The sequence below is a fragment of the Candoia aspera genome, chromosome 1 (assembly GCF_035149785.1).
Source record: "Candoia aspera isolate rCanAsp1 chromosome 1, rCanAsp1.hap2, whole genome shotgun sequence".
In the NCBI taxonomy this organism is placed as follows: domain Eukaryota; kingdom Metazoa; phylum Chordata; class Lepidosauria; order Squamata; family Boidae; genus Candoia; species Candoia aspera.
Window position 1 is genome coordinate 80,576,720 of NC_086153.1, and position 24,761 is coordinate 80,601,480.

The window sequence follows — 24,761 nt, forward strand, 5'->3', positions numbered from 1 at the left end:
TTGTTAGAGAATGATTAATGTTAGAAATTATATGAATGAGCTGAGATGTTATGTAGAAGGAACAGATATGTTATACAAATGCCACTTTTAAAAAAAATATATTTTATTGGTATATTATTTGTTAGAAACACTCATTATTTTTATATTCAATACATATCAAATCTGTACATTCCAATACAAATGTTAATGATTAAAGATCACCTAATAGACTAATAACTGCCCAAACTATGCCATGTGAAGATTTGTTTAAAGCAGGGATTAAAGTGCAATGAAAAAGTAGTATCAGAACAGTGGGCTCATTGATAAGCCTTAATGTGGTTTACTTTTTGTGGCATTGCATTTTTTGGAAACTGGCCATCATGGTTTATATGCCAGAGTCTGTGGCTTATTGTATAGAATTTTAGGCAAATCCTGACTTAACAATGAAGACAGTCACCAAGTGAAATAAATAAAAAGTTTGTGTACATGCAGGCTTTCAGCTGCCAAGTCGCTTTTCACATGATATAGTGGAATGGATTCACAGGATTTCTAAAACATGTCAGCATTCAGCAAGATAAATATTAATGTGCTATATGTAAAAGGTTTTGTATATCACTATATCACTTTTTAAAGATTACTGATGTTCTTTTTGTAAATGCCAAAATGGTTGATCTGTTAAGTGTGACTGATTGTTCCACCAAATTGCTCAAATTTGATGAGTTCACTAACCATGTTTTGCTCACTGCATTCTAAGCTAATATTGATCTGAGTGCAAGTGAAACAGTTAAGTGATATCTTATAGCACCATGAAGGCCAACAGATTTATTGTGGCATTATCTTTTCACAATGTTTGTCATTTTTTTTCTTGGATTAATGTGGTTATTTGGTTGAGGATTATAGTTCTATCATTTATTCTCATGTACCTAAATTATGTACTATGTGTATGTGATGTTTTATTTTACGTATGTGTGTGTGTTTAAAGCATATTTACTTACAACAAAGTAGATTGAACTTGTCAATAGTTTAAGCCTTCATAAATGTTTTTAAATTGCTACTAATCCCTCTGATTAGCAAATACCATTTAACACGTGAAAATTCAAAATTATTTATCACTGAGTTTTCTGGATCTTTTTTTAAAATCCCCTACAAAATTTTTATACTACATTTGCATTAAATTTAATGAGATTCTGAACATACAAACAACACATACACGCACAGACACACAATTAGTCCAAACTTATACAAATTTCTGTTTGTTGCACAGTATTATTCAGGATTTCCACATCTTTCTTGTTTGAACCACACAGTATTGGTTGATTTCAGACTTTTGAACTTTTCTTGCAAGGCTGTCTTCACTGTTTCCACTTCTGAACTAGGAAAACTGGCAGTTCCAGTTCCTTAATTTAGCATGTAGCATTTGATAGAAAGGCTAACAGCAGAAACTATACCAGTGCACACAAATACAGAGGAGAGTGAAGCTTTCTTTAAGATCTGTGGGGTAGTGCTGGAAATCCTTAACCCAATCTGGACATTGAAGCACATGAAAAGAAATTGTATGTGGGGGGAGGTGAGATGACAGATCCTTTCCCCTCCATGGCTTCTTTTTACATATTAAAAGGAAATTTCTGCAGCAGGAAGTTTACATCCTCCCCCCCCCTTCCAAAGCATGTGCTCTGTTTAGACTATGAGGCAACCAGAAAAGTAAAACAGAATTCTTTATTTACAAACAGCTATGTACAATTAGCAATTGTTTTTTGAATAATAGTTCAGTTCAATTCAAGCCCAACTGGGCAATGGCAGAGTGCTTGGCAAGACAGCGAAGCCAGGTTCAGATGGAGAACATGACGATGTGGCTGGACTGGACTTGACTGGAAATCGCGGCAAGGCGGCTAGGCAAGACTCGGCTGGAGACCATGGCAGGGAGGCTGGACAGGACTCGGCAGGAACTGGGGGCAAGGCGACTGAACCAGCCTCAGCTGGAGAACACGGCAAGACTGCAAGGCAAAACTCGGCTATGGATCGCAACGAGGCGACAAGACTGGGCTTGGCTGGACCTTGTGGCAGGGCGGCTAGACAAGACTCGACTGAGCTTCGAGGCAAGACAGCAGGACTTGGTTCTGCTGGACTCCGTGGCAGGGCAACAAGGCAAGACTTGACTGAGCTTCAGGACAAGGCGGCAGGACTCGACTTGGCTGGGCTTCGTGGCAGAACAGCAAGGCAAGACTCAACTAATTTTGTGGTGAGGCAACAAGGCAAGGCTTGGCTGGGGCTCACAGCAAGGTAGCAAGGCAAGGTTCAGAAGGCTGGGAAGGCTCTGGTTCCATAATGGCTACAGGACAGGGCTCTGAGAACGGTTCTAGCTTTTCTTCTCCTGAGGAAGCTGTTAGCTCAGTGGAACATTTGTCTCCAGCCACCCGGTCCTTGAGCTGGCTCCTTTTTAAGGTGTTCCCTTCATGACGTTTTTCCTCCAGAGCCAGTCGGTCTTCCTTTTGCTTGGTGCGCTTTTCGACTCGCCTTTCCCTTGTGCTGATTGGCGGCTTTGAATCCAGCTCCTGATTTCGCCCAATCAGCTGCTCAAGACTTTCCTGCTCTGCTGAGTCACTCTTAGTTTCAATTTCCCGGTTTTGCCTAGCATGGGTTTCAATTTCCCCTTCCTCAGAGTCAGCCTCAACCCTTACAGCACGGAGGGGCATTAAAGGAGAATACAAGGCCAGTGAGCTTTTCGCCTTTTCCACCCAGTTTGCACTGTGCATGCATGAACATTCAAACAGGCCTATGCAATAGTTAAAAGCAAGTCAGAGTCAAGTCTTCACCCCATAAATAGCCTTACTATTGACTAAGCAGACACCTATGAATCAGGTTCAGCATTATAGGCCTGGAACTACAGCAGACTAGAATAACATTCTTTATCCAAAGCCTCTCCTACGTGCTATAGAAGCCAGGGTGTGGTCACAGTGTTACAGGTTGCTGCCCTGCAATGTGTCCATGGATGAGAATGAAGATCAGTAAGTGAATAATGAAATTGGAAGGAACCTTAGGGATGATCTAGTCCTAGTCCATGCAGGGACCATCCAAGCACCTCTGACAGATGTTCATCCGGCTTCTGTTTGAAGACCTCTAGCAAAGGAGAGCAAACGTCTAGCAAACGTCGCAAAAGCGGTGTACCCACAAAGGGCCAAACATGCCTCGGTGCTTGCACAGGGGACCTTTCACCTTTTCACCGCAAAGGAGAACAGACTACTTCACGTGGCAGTCTGTTCTATGGACTCATAGCTCATATGTTCAGGAAGTTCCTCCTGATGTCTAGCCTGAATTTGCTTCCTTGTAGTTTTAACCCACTGATTCTGCTCCTGCCTTTTGGAGCAGCAAAATTCACTCCCTATCCAGGTTTGGAAGCCTTCCTGTCCTGGGCACAATGTCCAAACAGTAGGGGTTTGAAGGCCATGAGAAACCATGACAAGGAGCAGCAGCCATCTCTTCAGGAGATGAGAGTAAGCCATGAAAGACCTATACTGACTAGATCCAGTCTACCAGAGAAGGCCCAAAAGGGAGCATTTGATGTGGGCAGATCTCCATTTATTTTCTTCCTCTCTGTAGCCTCCAATCTAACCATTCCACTTTGTGTCTTGCTGGTGTCAAAGCCTGCTTGAAACGATGACCCTCTTCAGGTGTCTGAGGCCTATTTAAAGTTGGGGCACTACTGCCTAGAACAGGGTTTCTCAACCCTGGCAACTTTAAGATGTGTGGACTTCCAACTCCCAGAATTCCCCAGCCAGCATATCCCCAGTCCACTCATCTTAAAGTTGCCAAGGTTGAGAAACACTGGCCTAGAAGCACATATCCTCTGACTTTTAAGAGGATGAATGTAAATCAGTGCAGGCCTTGTTCTTAAGATGATTGTGCCTGTTCCTTGAGCATAAGCCACATTCCAGTTAAACGTACTTAGGCTCCAGCAACATTGCTTGTACAAATGCTGCAAAAGTTTCTCCAAGAGCCAGGTAACTTCTACGAATTCCCGAGAATTTGCAATTCAGAGTAGCGCTATGGAAATCACAATCTGTTTCCTACTGTAGCCTCTGATGATAATGTCAAGGAAGATTCTCAGTCATCCAGGTGGAATTGTCTAGGTTGAGTCCTGGCAACTGAATTCCCTTCTTTTTGGTAGAAACGTTTCACTGCTTGTCCAAGCAGCTTCTTCATCCTGGGCAAAGATTGGTGAGGGGACCCCATATATGTCTTCCAGGGTGGCTGCATTGTCCCTACACCTGAGTGGCTGTTCAATGTGCCATGGAAGTGGGGATTGTCTTTGGGATGTCTGGTAATAATGTTGGCAAGAAGGTGTTTGGGACGGGTGCTACCAGGCACTTCTATCTTTACCTTCACGGTGCTGTTTATTTAACCATAATTTGGAGCACGTGCTCCAGACTTGGCAGCGATGTCAGCTTGGAAAACCCGGGGAGGGGGTTCTTGTTCTCTTTCGCCGGGAGAGAAAGCGAGGACGGTGAAGCGGACGATGCTCCACAAAGAGCTTTTGTCTGGCAGTCGGTTTCGCTCCTGGGGGAAAGCAAAGGACTGGGGGAAGGGCGGCGTCTTCTAGGTAATCGGCGAGTTCCTGGAGAGAAGTCGAGCCGTACGCCTCCCTCTTCCTCCCCCCGCCCCCCCCATCGCGGTTTTAAAAGGAAGTGACATGCGAGGGGGAGAGAAACGTCAGCTGAGGTTTTTATTTTTTAATTTATTTTTCAATTTTATTTTGAAGGACCCGCCCCGAGGGTGGAGTCTCTCGCCCCCCGCCCATCGTTGGCTGACTTCCAGCCCAGGCAAAGAAGCGGCGATTGCGGGTTGCGAGGCTCTCGCTCGGCTTTTCCGGAGCATCTATGTCAGCGGTTGGTTAGCACGAGGTATGTGTGATTTTTCTCGCTGTGACTTCCAGGGGACTTTCTCTTTGCACGCCTCAGACATTTCCACCTCCGCCCCTCTTCCCTTGCTTGGGATGTCGCCCTTTACAAGTACAGAAGCATCAAGTTTGATGAGAGTGAACGGAAGGGCGGGGAGGTGGGAGAGAGAAAGGTGGTCTGTTTTTGAAGGGACTCGATTGGCACCCTCTTTATTTGGGGGGGGGACTTGGACTTGATTTGCGATTTTCCTTTACAAAATAAGCCCTTTGGTATCGGTTTTTAAAAATGTATATATCTTTTTGAGGAAAGGGAGTCGAAGCCGACGAGAACTGTCCGGGTCCATGCGGGTTCTCTCCGGTGTCATGCAACATATTTCTCCCCCGTCACCGTTTCCATGGAAACAGCCGAAAAATAATAATCATCGTTGATATTTTTGTATGTAGTTTTATATGGCCCCAGCAAGGCCCGTGGTGTGTTGGGACGCATTTATTTGTGCAAGGTTTCCAGCGTGCGTGTGTTGCTCTCCTTCATGTCCCTTTCTGGTTTTTCCCCAAGCCCAAGGAAAAGGTGGGGGAGGGAACGGGTTACCTAGGAAACAGACGATTGTGACATTCTATTTGCAGATGCTTTCCTGAATATGCTTTACTCGCCGAGGAAGACAGTGATGTTGCCTAAAACAATTAGTTGCGAATGAAATAGAGCAAGGTGTTAGCGAACGTGTATGCACTTCAGCAAAACTAAAGCTGTGTAAACTGCTAGTTAAGTATCACAAGTTGTGCCTTAATAAAGGTATTTGTATCTCTTGCATCCATCTCAAGGCTGTTAGCAGATGCTTGGATCAAATGCTGTATCTGTTAGCTCAAATGTTGCAGCCACAACATTTGGCTTCATAGGTGTGCAGAACATTTGCTTCAACAAGCAGAAATCAGCTGATGTAAAAAGAGCTGTGCCCTCTGGTAACCCCCTTTTAAGTGTTTTGCTTGCAGGCAGAATCTGTTGCTGTGATTTAATCTGTATGAAAAACAACGGTGTTTGCTCTTCAACTCTGAAGATGCTTTTGATCTCTGAGATGGTTTTGGTCCTTAGAACCACTTAACTCGTCTATGAAAGATGCAAACAGCTACTGGCATTGGTGTACAAATGAAGGGAAATAATTGCACTGGGTGCGTACTATGCTTGGCAAAATACTATGCATTGATGTGCATAGTGTATTCTTGGAGAGCTTTCCCAAAATCACTTACTTAGGTTGTTTGCGTAGATTGGACATTCCAGTTTCTTATGTGAACCTAACAATTTACCCCATGTGCACTCCCCATAAAATAAGGAATTTCTGCTTTATTTAGAATAGCATATAGCTGAATGTACTACATGTTGCACAGTGATGGCATTGTAATATGAATGTAACATGATTTAATGGCTTTGGATGCATTGTATAGAAAAATATAGAAGAAACTAATTTAAATAGACAAACTAAATATTTGAAAGTAAAGTCCTCAATAGACCTTACTCTTAGGAAGTTTTATAACATCAGTAGGTTACTGTGGTATGCTTTGGGAGCTCACATCCTGCTGACAACTAGACAATATTTTATTAGCTATCACACTGCTCAGATTTACTATTCCCATGCACCAGCAGTTGGTAAAACACAAATCACATGTTTATATAACAACATCAAAACTGTGAAATGTGATTGTGTGAATCTTCTGCTGAACTGAATGGTTATGTTATGTTTTGATTTGATGTGTGTATTTTGGTTACTACGAATCTGAAATGTTAGAGCAACTTTCCTTAAACCAGGTACCCTTGAGATGTGTGGCTTAAATTCCCAGAATTTTCAGCAATAACCCTGCTGGTTACAGAATTCTAGAAGTTCAGGTCCGCCCATCTCCAGCCTGGACTATCTTGCGTGGAAAGGCAAGAATAGGTAAAAGGATCAGGGGTCCTTTTCATTCCTGAGAGAGAGAGAGAGAGTTTGTGGGTGTGTGTAAGAGTAATGGCCAAAGAAAGAAACTTAGAAAGGACCCACCCTAATTACTCAGGTGGTAAATAAGGAAGGCGAGAGATTTGTACTTTGAGACTTGCAAGATTAATGTCAGCCCTCCCAGGTAAACCAGACAGGAAACACAATGAGATGAGCTAATTCTACTTTATTGTAAGGCTACATTAACAGACTCTTGCAAGTCTGAAGTACAAATCTTCCACACTCCCTATTTACCACCAGAGTAATTAGGGTGGGTCCTTCCTAAGTTTCTTTCTTTGGCCCTTACTCTGTTGCGGGCTCCTTTCTCGTTCATCTGATAATTCCCTAGGTGGCATCTCTTCCCGTCTTCCAAGGTCACCCTCACATTCCATCACACCTGCATATCTCATTAGAACCAATGTTCAGGAGCAGGCCATTTCTATTCCAATAAGTCACTAAACTAATAAGATGTCAATATTCTCATCGTATGTATGGTTAACTCCTCCTATGATAAAGCCTAAAATTCAATTATGCTCATGTAAATAATTTGATAAGCTTTTAAATGCTTTTAGATTCAAGGCCCCCTTCAGCGCCCAGCCAGGTCTCAGTAATACATGCCAGGTCTGCTCCCTCCTCAGTGATCAAGTAATATATGAGGGGGGCCTTGTTATTAACTGACCTGGCATTAAAAAGCAGCAGCCAGAAACGAGGGCCCCTATGGATCTGCTGACCAGGGTTTGAGTGAAAGGGCCGGAACACGCCACCGGTAGCAAACACCGGGGCTGTCTTCCCCGAAGATGGCCTGCCCTCTGGCTCCCGCCATAACGTCCCCTACCCATCACCACCTCAATAATGAGCCTGCCCCACAGCCCCCAGTGACTCCTGATCCATTAGCCCCCACTCCTGGACCTCGGGAGTCTCTGGCTCCCTCCTTCCATTGATACATCCTTACTTACAGTCAATCTCCCAGAGGGTGATGGTAGGCCCTCCAGTGCACCAGCTTCCTCTCTCGGCACCATCAGAGCCCAACCATCAACCCCCATTCACTATGCCCCCCCTTGAACTCTCTCACTGCTCAACAGGGGGCACTCATTCATTCATCACCCACCCCCTGTCTCTCACTCAGGGGCTGAGTGCCCTTTTACACAAACACACTCCCAGACTCCCCCTCTCGTCTCTCACCCTAGGGGAGAGTCTCTCATTCACTCTGGAAGGCCCTCACAGCTTCCAGCCACCTCAGGGGTGGTTGGAGGGGATGGGTAATTTTTTTTTTTTTTTTACTAAACTCACCACTCCTCACCAACACGGTCTGAAGTATGAAGTACTCTCTGACCTAGCAGGTAGAAATGCTTTCCTTTCTGGTACTGACATTCATAAAGTAGTCTCTTTTGTACTTTGTTGCTAAAAGCAGCCCATCCTGTGTTAATGATTGGCCAGTACTACTGTGACAATTACATAAATGTTTACATTGGCTCAAATAATGTAATATCTAGACTGTTTTAATAACGGACTTTCGTTCTTTGAGTAAAATCTAAACAAAAATGTCTCTTGCATCTGAAGTCCACTGAATGGAGGCCCAGAAAACTGAGGCTTTACTATAAAATCTGTCAATAAATGTATTGTTATTGTTTGAATTATACTTTTCAATTATATAGACTAGATGTACTTTTATGAGCAAACCAACTTTTATATACTAGTTTTTATAAAGTGACATAATAACTATGTATCTTTAAAGGCTGCTAAAATATTGCATGTGTATATAGATAGGTTGTTTCTCAGAATTTTTTTTTTACTCAATTTTCCTTTCCCCTTAATAAGTCAGCTTTTTCTGTTCAAAATTTCTGAAGATTTTATATCTGTAATTGAGATTAAAATTTGCAATTATGTTCAGTGTTTGATTGTAGGAATTTTGTATGTATGAATATGGCAGAGCCATTCATTTGGTTTCCTCTGTTTTTGAGAACAAGTTTTTTTAATGAAAGAGAAATTGAAAATTTGGTCATTAGTTTTTTAGAAATCCTTTTAAATTTGAAAGAATGTGAATTTTTATTTCTTTGGGTTTTTAAGTCCTTTTATCCCCCTTTGGGGCATACATTTACCAAGACACTTATGGAAGTTCTTCAAAAAGTCAGAGAAAGAATGTGTCATTAGCTTCAGAAACACCTCAGTGATCATCATCTATTTTGGTAGACTAACATTCCTGTTCTTTGGCTTCTCAACTTCTGTTCTGCCATTGAGAAAAGGTAGCAAAACTGACCTACATTTTATGAGGACCAATATCTAGAGTTCTGACTTTGCTACTGTAATAGCATTTTTAGCACCAGAGAGAGTTTCCTATTCTAACCAAATATTTCTCTTTTTCATCAGTGAAAGGAACAGCCTCCCCACCAATACGTAAGAAACTGAGAAAGACTCCACCTTGGGAATCTGGGAAATCAGTTACATTCTAATGGGGGAAAATAGTGTCCACGTGCCTAGATTTGTGTGACTTTATCCTATCCTCTTTTGGTAAAGCAACTATGGAAGAATCTTGTTTTCTGTGGAGGTGGAGCAACCAAGAACTTGACAATTACCCAGATCATTCTCTCTTGTGATAATTTCCCTTCCCCTGGAATGATTGTTAAAATGGTGATTTGAAGGTGGAAATGCTGTGATTTTATTTATTCATTCATGTATTTTGTGATAATGCCTAGCAGACAGGCAGTTCACCACAGCATTCTATATATGTCTGGTCCAAGTTTGAAGAAAGCTTTTAAAGACTTTATGCAGCCTTTAGTGAGAGTACAACTCGTGAAGGGATGCAGTTCTCCCAAAGCCAGAACAGGAGTTATCTTTGTTTACATGCAGCAGCAGCGCTTGTGAATGGCTGGACAAATCCTGGTCCTGCTCAGTCTGGGTTCATTCAGCAAATCTATGCAAAACAGGGTACCCAGGAATCTGTAATGAACCAATTTGAAATCTGCACCACACACTATGTAGACTTAATCATCTTCCTTATAAAATCTACATTAGCTGTCACAAAATGACATCTCAAACAATTCTGATTACTTATTAGGTGAGTTAGTGTTTTACCCTTCCTCTTACCAAAAGTAACAAGCAGTTTTCAGAAAACGGATCAGTCTGGTACAAATGATTAAGGAACCGACCACGTGAGCCCAGGAAATATAAATGGGATGTTATGCAGATGACTGGATCTTTGAGAAATCTTTTGAATAAGCTCATACTTCTGCAGATTAATTTTATCCTGATCATTGTAAATGCAAATATTTCTTAATGGCTTTTGGTGAAATCAGCCTTGTAGGCAAGATAAATGAAGGTCATTTCATTTTTGGTAATTCAGCTGCTACAATTTATATAACTGACCCTACAGTTTTATGGTCTGTAACGATGAACTTTTCAGTAGATGTAAAAATAATGTGCTACAAGTTCAGAGAGCTTAGGTCATGCTACAGATCCTGCTTATTTAAGGAGCATCATGCTGTTCGTTCCCTTTAGTGATATAGGGTAGAGTAAGCTTCATTTAACATTATATAATGTCATTTGCATCAAATGATGCAGTCTGATAACTAAATAACCCCCCAGATATGAAGCAGACATCTCAGGGAGTGCTGATCAATAAGTCTTCTAAGCATACACCAGTTTAAGAAAGCTTCACAATGAATATTTGGGCACATTGTGAACAGCTGCTGAAAATAAGATAATATCACTTTCAGTGTTCTCTGTAGTTCATTTCTTTCTGTCCTTGCTGTTTACAATCTCTCATCCCCTTCATTATCATTCTGGTGGACTACAGTCCATGGAAGCTTTTGCCATATATAAGTTTTTTAAGGAGTCTAAAGCTCTCTATTCCAAAACCTTTGGAAAGTTTTACTTCCTGATCCACTGAATTAATCTTTTTAAATATGTATTTACTACTGTTCCACCACTTTACTGTTCATTTGTGTGTGACGTGTAATTTTTCTGCTGATAATTTATTCTGAATGATGCTGTTATATTTCCAACCTACTCTGCTATCATAAAGCTTACCCATTCTTCTTCCAGAGAAGAACTCCTCTTTGCTTATAATTAATGGAAATATTACCTACCTTCCTCTAGAATGAACTATAAGCCATATTCCTGTGAATTAGGAATTTTTAAAATCAATGCTTGGCTGGCTTAATTTCATATTAAACTTTATTCACATTCAGGACCATGTCACTTAGGGTAATTCTTGCTGCATCATGTTTTTACCAGATCTGATTTTTTTATATTTTCTGTCACACTTTTAAATAAACAAGTGAAAGATACAAGTTACCCAGAAATTGGGTTCCATCAGTCCAAATCTGATTTATGGCACCCAGACACAAAAAGCATTCAAACCCTAAACTTTAGGAATGAATGAAAGAACGATTTTTCTTTGTATTGTCTTAATAGTGCTGTCAACAGAAGAAAATAACCTATGGATGAGGAGTGCAGTGCCTGGTCTCTGTTGTCTTACTTTTTCAAAATTTATCTTCTGCTTCAGGCTCTCTAAAGTGCAGAACATGAATTAAGTGCCTTTGGCATTTTTGTTCCTATTCAGCATGCTTATAGCTTTAAATCTCTGCCTCTCCCTAACCAGCTATTTACAACTCATAAATTGGATTTCCATAAATATTTGGATTGACTTGATACCTTCCTATTTTGGGAAACTGTTGACTTCTATAATCATACTTACCAGCGGTCCACCCTGCAACATCCTTGGTAATATTAGAAAATGATATTCTCATCTTTTTAGCAACTGGATTTTTTAATAATATGTTATAATACTGTACATAAAATAATATGTATAATGTATATATAACATATTGGTATATACATAATATGGGAAAAGAACATTAATTCATTATACTGGTTCTAGAAAAGTTTGGTCCAGTAATGAAGATCGTTAACAAAGCTGAAATAAAACATAAAAAATATGAGAGGATGGTGACTGTTAATTGAATGTCCAGCTATTTTTTAAAAAGTTGCTGAGAAATTTTGACCAGGTATGCCAAATACTTCTCTTGTTTGCAGTTCATGAACATTTTACATTTTATTTCCTCCTCCTATCTTATAAGACTAAATAAATGGGAAGGCTAATTTCTGCAAATAATAATTGGCTAAACACCATCTCTGAGGTAGTCTGTCCGTAGAGCATATTCAAGACCAAGTATTAAATGTAGTAAAGGAATGAATAGTATTCTGATTTCAGTAGTTAATTTCATATGGCTTCAGAATATCCCTTTTTATTACTGTGTATTCCTTCTTACTACTTTAGCAAAAACTTCATAATTTGGGTATTTTTTTTGCTTCAGAAAGTAGAACTGTGTCATCACTTCAAAGGATTCTGGTGAAGTTTGAGGAAGTAAACTTGAGCTGTCTTGAAGGAGCAGGTTTCTTTGGGAATTAGGATGGAGACATTATTAACTAATAAATTACTTTAAAAGAACTACTTAGATTTCAAATGATTCTAGATTCAATTCAGTAATTCATGTTTTTCTTTTAAATGTGTGATTTATTTATTTTTTTGGCATTATGGTGTCATAAGGTCATCTGGACTTGAATCAATGCAGCTAAAGGAAAGCGTATTTGTAAATCACTCTGAAATGTGCTTGTGGTCTAAGTGCTAGTGCTGGACTGGTTCGTCACAGATAGACATAGCATTCACAAAAGGGCAAGTTTGATGCAGTTGTCAAAGACACTGGATTAGAAGTGGGAGAGTATTAGTTCTTAGGCTGGAAAGCCAGCTGGGTGACTTTGCCAATCATTCTCTCTTAGCCTTAGGAAGAAGTTATTGGCAAGCCATTTTTGAAAATGTTGCCAAGAAAACTGCATGGACTTGTTTCTGCAGTCACTAAGAATCAGGGTTGATTAGATGGACCATAAGAACAACCTCAAGCATTCATAATATTTTCTATGGATTTGTACATGTAGCAATAGCTTTTCAAAACTATAATCTTTTTCTGGTGAGATCTCTCAGGAAGAATATTCCTTTTCCTAGATATGCAAGGAGAGGGAAAGATGAGAAAACAGCACACCATGAATAATACTGACCTTGAAGTAGAAGTGAAGGGTTGATAATAGCAATAATAGGATCTATTGCTTTGCACAAAAAACAAATGTAAGTTCTTGAAGAATTTCTTGAGTTCAAGTGGAAAAGGAATACAAAACGTTTGTTCCTTATTGCTTGGAATGGGTAACAGAAGTGTTTAGATGTTTCTAGAATTTTTAAGATCCAAAGGCATTGTCAGTAAACTTTAAATGATTTGTCTATTTTTTTATTTTCAGTTTCAGAGTTGCCAGAAGTGACCTGTACTTTTCCAAGTAACACCACAGTTTTAACATGTTCTGTATGGTCTCCTGGGCAGCAAAGAACCAAATTCTGACAAGCGTCTTTTTTATCAAATCAAACTCTCCAAGCGCTTACAGGGCCTGCACCTGTTACTGCTGTGAATAACACAGCTCTCTTTTTGAACTGTTAAAAATGTCATATTTTAAAACTGAAATATCTAATTCTATAGAAAGGCAGGGAGTCTGAGCATGCAACTTTATTGCTGTTTTCTACATATCATAGATTCTTTCTTTTTCATATTGCTGTTACCAACAGGTGTTTGTATCGGGGGTGTGTGTGTGTGTGTTTTCATATGTTTTTTTAAACTGCTTCGATTTAGAAGTAGTGGATTTCAGGGAGGGCAACATTAAAGTAAAAGGTTGATGAAAAGAATTCAGAGAGTCTAATAATTCTGGGAGTCTCCATGTAGATTATTTCTAACGTTATGGTTCTCTTGTCTTTCTACAGTTCCCTTTCCGAATTTGAGGACTGTTTTCTCCTTTTTTGGAGGATTTGCCTTGCTGCCTTAAACCATGGACATCATTGGATTTCTGAAGTCTCAATTCATTTGCCACCTTCTTATCAGTTACGTACTTATAGTATCAGGACTGATAATCAACTTCATTCAACTCTTCACTCTAATTCTGTGGCCATTCAACAAGCAACTTTTCAGAAAAGTCAACTGCAAGCTGTCTTATTGCATTTCAAGCCGTAAGATGCTTTCATTCTCTTTCTTTTGTTTTAACAAAGAGTGTTATTTAGGACAGGCAGATTTTAAATGTGAAAAAAAAAAGATGTTTAACTAAAATATTTTCAGAGAGTCATTCCTGGAAGGATACATATTAAAAAAGAAGTTTTTTTTCTAATTTTTTCTTTTGCAAGTTCTCACTTTCATTGGACATATACAGTACTTCATGTACTAATCTCAGTTCATCTGTGCTAAAGTTCATTATTGAGAAAAATGACTAAAGGGCAGCTGCGCTATGCTTAGAGGGAGATTGTGCACTAGCAGAGTAGAATGGATGCTGCAGAACTTTCCTGAGGACGTGTCTTTCATGGAGAGGGACCTCCAAATCCACGTCTTTTTTTTTTTTAAATCAAGAATAGCCAACAATAGAAGGTGCAGTCTAGTTTATTATATTGCTTCTTTTGCATTATAGGAGTTCATTTACTCAAGTGCCTTTTGTTTTAACGAAGAGTGTTATTTAGGGCAGGCAGATTTTAAATGTGAAAAAAAGGGTTTTTCCTGATCTGCACAGCAGTCATGGTTGCTTGATTTTGTCACAGCTTTTCCCTGATACCTTAGCTCAGTGCCTATGCTAGACTTTTCACAACCCCTTAATCCTTCTGACAAGCAACAATATGTCCCCAGAATGTCCCTTATTATCCACCAGGCTCGCTGCCTTATCTTTCCTTTAAAGATGGGAGGGTGGGAGGGGGGAGAGAGAGAGAGAGAGAAAGAAAGTTGTGCTTCAAGCAAAGCATCAGCCTCTACCATCATATTTATTTGTAGCAATGTTTTGGGAATGTCCCCAGTTACCCTCTGTCTTTATTGTAACCCCCTTCTTTCTCCTCTGTTGCCTGCATTTAGACATAAGATGGCTCAGAAGCCCCTCTACTCCCATTACTGCATTTTGATAGCCTTAGAGATCTTTTATCATTCCTGCTCCAATTTCAGTCAAAATCTTTTACAAGATTTATTAATCGTCTCTAATCTGGAAGCCAAGCCATATAGCATATTTGAACACGTGGTTCTCACCCTTTATCCATTCTGTGCATACAGTATTGAAAAAATGAATTCTAGAAGTAGGCCTGCAAAGCGTGGGTAGCATGCCTCAAGAAAGAGTTGTAATCGTTTGGTCTGAAACGTCAAGGGAGCTAATGCCTATGGAAGAATAACTAGTGTCCCATCCCATAAGGTGCAGAAAGTCATTCTGAGGTGTTTGCTCTAACCAGACTTCCCAATCTGGTGCCATCAGATTTATTGGACATAATATTGGCTGTATTGGAATCCATCTTTTCTGGAAGGCAGGCATGTTGGTAAGGGTTGATCTGCACTTTCACAAAGGAAAACAACGCCAACCACAGGCTTTAATTCTATTTGTTATATCATCTCCCCATCTCCACCCAAAAAAAAAAAATCCACCACTCAACTGAAACTTAAAGAAGTAACTGTGAGTGGTATAGCGATATGTTTTTTCTTAAATCCATCCTTTTTTATGAACTTACTATTCTGCTTTGCTTGTCAAGCCAGCAAAAGAATCTGGCGGATTCTGCATCCCTGGTGACATGTGCTTATTAATAAAGACTTCCTTGGTAAGTAAGAGTAATCACTAATGAAGAGAGATTGTTTAGAGGATATAGATTTTATGCTAACCCTGTCCCCAGAGAGGATAATGAACCATTTCTGCTGTACTTCAGTTTTTGTTTTTGTTTCTTTGAAAAAATTCAGAGATTAGGACAAGAATGATAAATCCTTCCTCTCCTAATAAATATCAGAACAGATAAATCATTTTTTAAGAAAAGGAGTTATTTTTATTCGATTAAAAATACTTTATGACCCCTTCAAATAATCTAGTTTAAAATGTATTTGAATCAAGAATACTTAAGCTATAATCCTACATGTTCACTAGCCTGGAAGAAGATGAACTCACTGAGATTTACTTCTGATTAAACATACACAGTGTGTTGAGCTATCAGTTTATATTTTAATAAGTGTTTACAACTGAATCCCTAATATGCTCTTATATATATGGATTGTTTTGAACAGAATAATCCAGGTTTCTGGAAAATTCTGGATTATTGCAAATATGATTATTTTTACTGTAGGGAGTCATTCTTTATAAACTATTTCAAAAGCAGAGATATGGCTTGCTCTAAAACAAGCCAGAATTTGTAACCTTGTATATTGATAGAGAACCAAACACTAATCCTTAATTATATATGACAGGCATGTGGGCTACTTAGCCAAGAGTTTGGGGTTAAGTGCATGCATAGTTTTCAAAGTTTTGTCTTTGATTGCAAGTAGGTATTTTGATTTGTTGCAGGGGCATATGTGTTTAGGAAAGATGCTGTAATAAATTATCTTGATTTTCCCATTCATTCTGTAAAGTTTATGAATGCAGTAATAGTACAAACAGTTATGTGGTTGTGATAGTAGAGTCTAAGTACACAGTCACATAGCCACCAGCTTCATCTCCCACCCAACCTCAGAAGACCTATGAGTGTCCTCACTGATGCTGTTTTCACAATTCTCTAGTACTTTCTATAAGCTGAGCAGTGCTGATGCTAGCTGACCAGTGGGAGAAGTATCCAGCCAGTGCCTCCTTTTCCCCTATTTGTTTTTGCAGGGTGTTCGTGTGTGTGTCACCCACTGCGAAGAGCTCCAGAGCTGTTTCTCTGTTCAACAACAAAAAATAAAAATGGTGGCAAAGTACTATAGCTGCCCTAACTTCAGGGAAAGTAGGTGGTCAAGGATTGGGAGGCAAGACAATGGGATGAAAGTTCTCACTGTCAGAAAATTGCCCTCTTCACAGGCCCAGCCACTGCCCTTGTTGTCTTCACATTATTTCTTCCTCTGCCCAACTGGAATTGATTCAGCTGTGGAATTGCTCCAATGTTGTGAGAACATTTATCTTTCAGAGCAGAAAACCATATGTTTGTGTCAGACAAAATTTTGTGAGAATTAGGTGCGCAAGAGCAGAACAGCTTTTATTTATTGTTGGGATCATGATAATTATCTGTTTTGATGTGCCTATCAATATTTTTAAGGGACGCGGTGGCACTGCGGGTTAAACCGCTGAGCTGCTGAGCTTGCCGATTGGAAGGTCGGTGGTTCAAATCCACGTGACGGGGTGAGCTCCCGTTGCTAGTCCCAGCTCCTGCCAACCTAGCAGTTTGAAAACATGCAAATGTGAGTAGATTAATAGGTACCGCTTCGGCGGGCAGGTAACAGCGTTCCGTTTAGTCATGCCGGCCACATGACCACGGAAGTGTCTACGGACAAACGCCGGCGCTTCGGCTTTGAAATGGAGATGAGCACCGCCCCCTAGAGTCGGACACGACTGGACTTAATGTCAATCAATATTTTTAACCACATTCAGGCAATCTAAGCATTTTCAGTGCCACCTTGATTTTCCTGAGTGGTGGCATTCCCATCTTCATTGAAAACCTATTTCTTAATTGTTATGGTTTAGGAAGGATGATCGGTGGATGAATTTATACTTTAATGGATGCTGTAGTCCAGAATATGAGCACACCAGCTTGGTTTATGACAGGTGTTCTGAGCTGCCAACACAGCTAAATTTTGCCAACTTCAATCTGCTACCGCAGTGAAGCAAAGCAAAAGATTGCTATAAATTATGCCCAGGCTCATTGACCTTCAAGTGATTGGAAACCAAAAATAGCAAAAGTGGTTAAAGGAATTTTCTCCCAGGGGAAAAGGTTAGGCTAAGTTGAGGGAACATACATTCATGTGGTTGTGTTTTGACCACTGTTAAAGAAGCTCTGAGACAGAAAGCATCACCTTTCCATTAATTCCAGTAGGAGGTCTGTGAAATTGAGACACAGGCAAGAAATCAGCTGTAGTGACAGCTTCCCTAGTGACCATCTCCATAGAGTGACTTTTTTCTCCCACAAACTGCTGTGACAGCTGGTGCATTTGCCTTGCAGAGAAAACCAAAACATAACAACACCTAGCTAGTGTTGAACAAATGTGTGGAATAGCTCCTTCTTTTCTTTATAAATGCAGGCAACACTAATAAACATTAGGACATTTTGGACAAATTATGAGTTGTGAATTACTTTCTTAGGAGGAATGAAGTGAAATTGGTCTCCATTTGATGGCTATTTTTTTGTTCTACTCTTGAAGGCTGGGAGAGGAAAAATAAAGTATACTTAGATGTCTAAATGCATAAAAATATTATAAAATACTTAAAAGTTTTGAAATAGAACAATACATTAAAAGTGGCGTGTGTTTTTTTAAGCAGACCTGCTTGTTTCAAAATGAAGCAAAATCTATATGTAGCATCTGGCTGTCTAAACATTGATGGTGGGTTAGACTGTCAGGAATTCTGTCTACATATATGTACCTTAAAATTGAGATTATAATAACTTGCATGTGATAAGTGACAGTTTTATTTATTTATTTGTTTGTTTGTTTATTTAATTTGTCATATTTCCCTACTCCCCATCTCACATATGACGACTCTGGGCAGTTTTTCAAAATCCATGGATGACACCAAATTATACAGTGTTAAAATCCAAAACTGAAATGCCCCAGACATTTACCCTGGAAGTGAATATAGATCCAGGAATTTAAATAGTTTATGCCCATGTGGAAAATTGTTTTTATGTATTTGCAGGCTGACTAGAAGTTTGCTAGTCCTAGTATTCAGTCTGACCTTTCATCTTGTCACCATCTTGTTTGTGATGAGGTTAGGAGAGGGGGCTATCCAGAAGTTTGGGGCAGCCATAATACCTTCCATTTTATAAAGTATCCACTGAAAAGAGGTGAGCACTCCAAGAAGCAGAACTGTTGAGAGTGAGGGAAATGACGTCAGTAGAGATGTGGAAGAACCGTAACCTAGGCAAAAGGGTCTGAAACGTTTTGGTAAGTCCCAAACAACAAGATAACATCTGAAAGCAGCCCAGCCAGATGCCTCCCTAAATCACTGCTGAAGTATAAGAAGGAAGAGGAGGTGCAGCATATTCAGGCTTCCAAGATTCTGTTGAGCCAATCTCAGTAAAAGTAATTTTAGCCTTTATGTGAAGTTGATTTGCTGGTCTGGTCTATTTAGTGAGGCTGACATGAACACACCAAGTTTAGTTTCCATGCTTAAGCATTTCCCTGCCATCTTTTGTTAGATGGGATGCAAGTTATCACTGTCTCACTTTAATTCATAGAATTTTGGTTATCTCTGCATGTTTCCCCATGGGAAGGAAATGTAACTACCTTTCCTATTTAAACTACCTTTCCTATTTACAAGGAGTAAAAGGTCTTACTTTAAAAAATGTTGTGGTGATTTGATTTTTGCCAAGAAAGATTCAGTTTCTAGATAGTTTGATCAAAAGTGTACTATATGTACTAGGGAGGAGGGGTGGCTGTTGTCATCTGGGAGTCTCTGGTGGCCTTTAGGGGTACTGCTCCACAAATGGCAGCTTGTGAGACCCTGCTTTTCAAGTTGGGTTCCCGAGAACAGTTGGGAGTGTTGCTACTGTACCAGCCTCCCTGCTGCATAGCAACCTCCCTGCCTGAGCTGCTGGAGGCTGTCTCAGGGCTGGCGGTGAAGTTCCCCAGGCTTACGGTTCTGGGGGACTTCAACCTGCTGTCCCTGGGGCATGCCTTGGAGGTGGCTCAGGAGTTCATGGCCACCATGGCGGCCATGGGCCTGTCCCAGATTATTCAGGACCTGACTCGAGACAGTGGCCTCACACTGGACTTGGTTTTCTTGTCAGAGCAGTGGCAATGTGATTTGAGGGGAGAGTTACATCTGTCCCCATTGTCATGGTCAGATCACACTCTGGTGACCCTGAGATTCTCTTACACCACCCATCTCTGCAGGGAGGCAGGACCCATTTAATCGGTCTGCCCCCAGTGACTGATGGACCTGGTTGGGTTCCAGAGGGAACTGGGGGTTATACCTGAGGATCTGCTGCATGATCCAGCAGAGCTCTTGGCTGCTGCCTGGAATAGGGAGGCAGCCGTGGCTTGGACAGGATCATGCCTGTGCAGCCTCTCATGTCCCATCAAGCCCGACACTCCCCGTGGTTTACGGAGGAGCTGAGGGTTCTGAAGAGGATTAAGAAACGTCTAGAGTGCCACTGGAGAAAGACAAGGACTGAACTCAACCAAACACAAGCTAGAGCTGCTGTTAAGGCCTACCTTGTGGTGGTAAGAGTGGTGAAACGTCAGTATTTCTCTGCTCTTATTGCATCCACAGAATGCTGCCCAATGGCCCTGTTTAAGATCACCTGATCTCTTTTAGAGAAGGTGGATCTAGAAACTCACCTTCAGGGCTGTGCTTTGGAGTTTTCTTGGCATCTGGAGGATAAAAGCGCTCGGATTTGTTCCAAGTTGGATGCCAGGCATGGCGCAGGGTCTGGAGAGATGCCTGGGTACTTGCCCGGTTATCTGGGAACAGTTTGATCCTGTTGGGCCTGAGGAAGTCGACAGGATTCTTGGGTCTGTAAACGCCACCACTTGCCAACTAGATCCCTGTCCCTCCTCGCTGGTGAAGGCAGCTCGGGAAGTGATGTGTGGGTGGGTCCAGGTGATGGTGAATTCATCCTTAAGAGAGGGAGTGTTTCCAGCGGCCTTTAAAGAGGTGCTGGTGTGCCCGCTCCTCAAGAAACCATCACTAGACCCTACAATTTCTGGACAATTTTCATCCAGTCTCCCACCTTCCCATTTTAGGGAAGGTGGTTGAAAAAGTGGTGGCGTTGCAGCTCCAGAGGATCCTGGATGAAACAGATTATCTGGACCCTTTTCAGTCAGGTTTCAGGCCTGGATATGGGACAGAAACAGCATTGGTCGCACTTAGGATGATCTCTGGGAGGAGTGGAATGGGGGCAGCGCATCCATCCTTGCTCTTCTTGACCTCTCAGTGGCTTTTGATACCATCAACCATGGTATCCTTTTTGGTCAGCTCAGGGAGTTGGGGGTGGGCAGCCTGGTCTTGCGCTGGTTCACCTCCTTCCTCCAGGGCCAGCCCCAGTCGGTGTTGACAGGGAGCAAGAGATCCGGCCCGCAGCCCCTCCTTTGTGGGGTGCTGCAGGGTTCAGTGCTCTCTCCTCTCCTTTTTAACATCTACATGAAACCGCTGGGTGAGATCATCCATCGCCACAGGGTGAGGTATCATCAATATGCTGATGATACTCAGTTATACTTCTCCATCCCGGGTGACATAGTGATGCTGTTGCCACCCTTTTGTGGTGCCTGGAGGCTATAAGGGTTTGGATGGGGAACAACAGGTTTCAGCTGAACCCTGGCAAGACGGAGTGGCTGCAGGTTAGGGGCTCCCAGGTATCCAGGAATTTACGATCTTTGACTTGGGATGGGGTTGCATTGCCCCAGACAGACCCAGTGTGGAACCTGGGGGTTCTCCTGGATTCACAACTCCTGCTTGAAGAGCAGGTGGCAGTCGTGGCTAGGAGGGTCTTTGCACAGCTTCGTGTTGTGCGCCAGCTATGCCCTTTCCTGGATCAGGAATCCCTCCAAACAGTCTCTCATGCCCTGGTCATCTCCCGCATAGACTACTGAATGCACTGTACATGGGGCTACCCTTGAAGAGTATCCGGAAGCTACAGCTGGTGCAAAATGTGGCCGTGCGAGCAGTTTTAGGAGCCCCTAGAAGGGCACACATAACACTCTTGCTGCACAAGCTACATTGGGTGCCGATTTGCTTCTGGGTCCAATTCAAGGTGTTGGTTATCACCATTAAAGCCCTACATGGCATGGGGCCATGTTACCCGATGGACCGCCTCACCCCAGTTACATCAGCCTGTCCCACCCGGTCAGGCAGAGAGGGCACGCCACCAACCCTGTCCATGAGGGATTGCCGATTGGCAGGGTCCAGGAAGGGGGCCTTCTCTCCCATGGCAACCCGGAGATAAGATAGGCCCCCACTCTCCCAGCCTTTCAGAAGGGAGTAAAAACATGGCTATGACACCTGGCCTGGGATAGGAGGGGGGACAGCCATTCATGGGGGTTGTTGGCCCCATGAGGGTGCCTAGATTAAGAGTTTCCCATCTTCAATTGTATATTTTATATGCTATATTTTATATTTTAGATCTTGTATTTGTGTTTTTTATGTGTTTATATTGAATTGTTTTAGTGACTTGATATTTTTAGTATTTGTAAGCCACCCAGAGTCATCGTGTGCAAGATGGGCAGCAGAGAAATTCTACAAATAAATATACAAATGAACGTGAGTTTTTTGATAATAGGGCTACATTGCTACGTAGTCCGCATTATCAAACAGTGGTGTTCATACCTTTAACCTATTCTTACATGTTTTTCTTTGAAATATATTTAAATTGAGTAAAGATAAGGAACTTGACTAATGACACAGTAGAGAGGTGTTCCTTCTGGATACCCAGTGGGCAGTATGAAAATCTGGAAAAACAATCCAGATACCCCCTTAATTTGAAACTTGGCACTGCAGGATGATTACAGCTTGAAAGTGGAACATATATTGTATCTGTGCCTTTCTGTGCTGAAGACGTTACTAGCCCATCTCTGGTTTCTCTTGATTTGCTTAAGTAACTTGGAGGAGGGGAAGGGAAAAGATACTTCTTTGCTGACTGCAGACAAAGAATCATGATCACAAAAACAATGCAATGCTAAGAATGACTTTATTCCATCAGCACTCGAGGGAAAATGAGATTTAGCTGTTGCAGTGATATTTACATAAAGATACACTTGGGACCTATAACCATAGTTTTATTCACTCCTGTTTGAGAATGAGAGCATGCCATGAACTGTATGGTTCTGAAGTTAGTTTAATGTGATCTTCAGTCTTCTTCCAAGCTATTTTGTTCTCTGGTCCAAAGTAATACTTTGCTTCTTTCCTTCAGCAGATACAGCTGTTTCACTCACTAAATCCCCTGTAATTCTTTTCTTTCCAATCCCCTTTCAGGAACTAGGTTATCTTAGTGCTGATATTTGAGTACTCAAACAGTTTTACAAAACTCCTGTCAGGAACTGAGAGGACTAGAAGCAATAGTGTTTTCACTGATTATCCCTGTTCATTAGATGATTAGACCAAGTAAATTTTCCTTGGGAATCTCTTATTAGGTTACTTGCATGTAGTGTTTAATATAATAATTTCTAAGAGCCATGGCCTCCATGCAGAATTATCCTCAAGCTAACCTGGAGATGCATCTAGGTGATGATTGAATTATATATTTAGAGTATATTTGAAAAGGAAGATAAGGCTATCCAAACTTCGCAGCTGTATCTTTTTTTTTAACTACAATGCGACCCTTTTATTATTATTTATTTATTTAAATGTGTTATGGCTGCCCACTCCAACAGACTCTGTTTGCAGGAAGCTGTGCTGTGTTTTTTTTTTCTTCCTCAAGAACAGTGAATGTACTTGGCATAAACAATTAGCAGTGGACCTGAGCCCGACAGATTTGCTATCAATAAGGCTCTAAGATTACTGAGTAATCTGAACCTATTAATTTTACGTTTCAGTGACTAATTGAATTCTTTTCTCATCCACTCCTTTCATTTATTTGCATTATATTGGTAATCCATAGAGTGAATAGAATCAATACATTAAAAAAATAAATAAGGAAGCAGTGGTTGTACAAATAGCTGGAGGATCCCACTGCTGATACAGTGTAATGTCCTTTTTGCCTGTTATTTGCTTTATGAGAGAAATTCAGAGCTCCTTTTGTTCTGTTGCAACAGTCCCTTAAAATTTTATTGTTGATGGGCAAGAACCTTGTGGATGTTCACATGAATTTCACTCTCTCTCTCTTACTATAAAGGACTTTGCCCTGGTTGAAAGTAATAGATGGGTATTTTAGCTCTTAGCTTATCAGGTTACAAATAGTCTGTACACATGGACTGTACACATTTTACACAATTCATAAAATCGTGGAGATGTCCATGTATGTTGCTGCTCGTGACCTAGACATTTTACGTTCCATTATTGCTTGGAATACGTTTTTGGGAAAGAGGCTCCGATACTGTAAATACTTCTGAAGTAGTTTGAAAGCCTCCAAATTGAAACAAATGTATGCAGGGTTATTCTGTTTTGATTGTCAGTTCCTTTGCCACTTCAGACAAGTTCATTTCTCAGAAGTGTACACATTTCCTTTTCTTTTTTTAAATCCCCAGCTGTTTAAAATGCATAAAGTAACAGTGTGATTGTGTATCCCTGTTAACTGGGCTAACATAACATAGTGTCAGATCTAGCTGATGAGGAAAGGGAAAGAGCACCCGTGTTGTGGCAACTTCAATGAAGCAAACTCAAAATGCAATACACCGCTGAATAATGTAAGCAGTGCAGCACAGAATGATTAATGAAACAATTGGTAAAATTATGAGAAAGGGGAAGATCAGCGTATAAATAAGATCTCATTTTGGTCTTTTAAAATCTGTACTAGGACTGGCTGTGCTGTATAATACAAAGGGATCATTCAAACCAGGATATTCTTCTACGTGAATTTCTTGCCTGGGCAAGGCATAGAACCATCCAAGCTGAACAAATAGCTTTGTGTCTGTTATGCAGAGAAAATAAATAGTAAAATTTGGCCGGTCTGTTTTTGCATTCTGAAAAAATGTGAATTGTACTTGATTCCTTTAGTTCATTGTCACATCCTTGTAGCAAGGACAGAGTTTATCGATCCGCAAAGAAGTTAATAGAGAATTCCTTCCTTTTATCCTGGAAGGCTATGAGACAGGGGTCTCCAAAAAATCTGATGTTCTGCTAGAGATAGACCAGGAGGAAAGCAGTAGTGGTGATACTTTGATGTTCTAGTGAAGACTTTGCAGAAGGTAGATGGAAGGCTTTTCTCTTTCCCTACGCTTTCCTTTGCTGAGAAATAAACTAAGGTCGACACTGATGGCTTTTCTCTGCATTTG

At 41.0% G+C, this 24,761-nt stretch overlaps 1 protein-coding gene across 1 annotated transcript in view; it reads left to right on the plus strand.

Moving 5' to 3' along the window:
• The first annotated feature begins 4,784 nt into the window (after positions 1 to 4,784).
• AGPAT4 (1-acylglycerol-3-phosphate O-acyltransferase 4) overlaps positions 4,785 to 24,761 on the plus strand; it is a 73,491-nt gene continuing 53,514 nt past the window's right edge. Inside the window, exons 1-2 of the mRNA XM_063307784.1 lie at positions 4,785 to 4,877; positions 13,634 to 13,876. Of these exons, the coding sequence (XP_063163854.1) occupies positions 13,699 to 13,876 (178 nt within the window). The 5' untranslated portion in view covers positions 4,785 to 4,877; positions 13,634 to 13,698. The remainder of the gene's footprint in view (positions 4,878 to 13,633; positions 13,877 to 24,761) is intronic.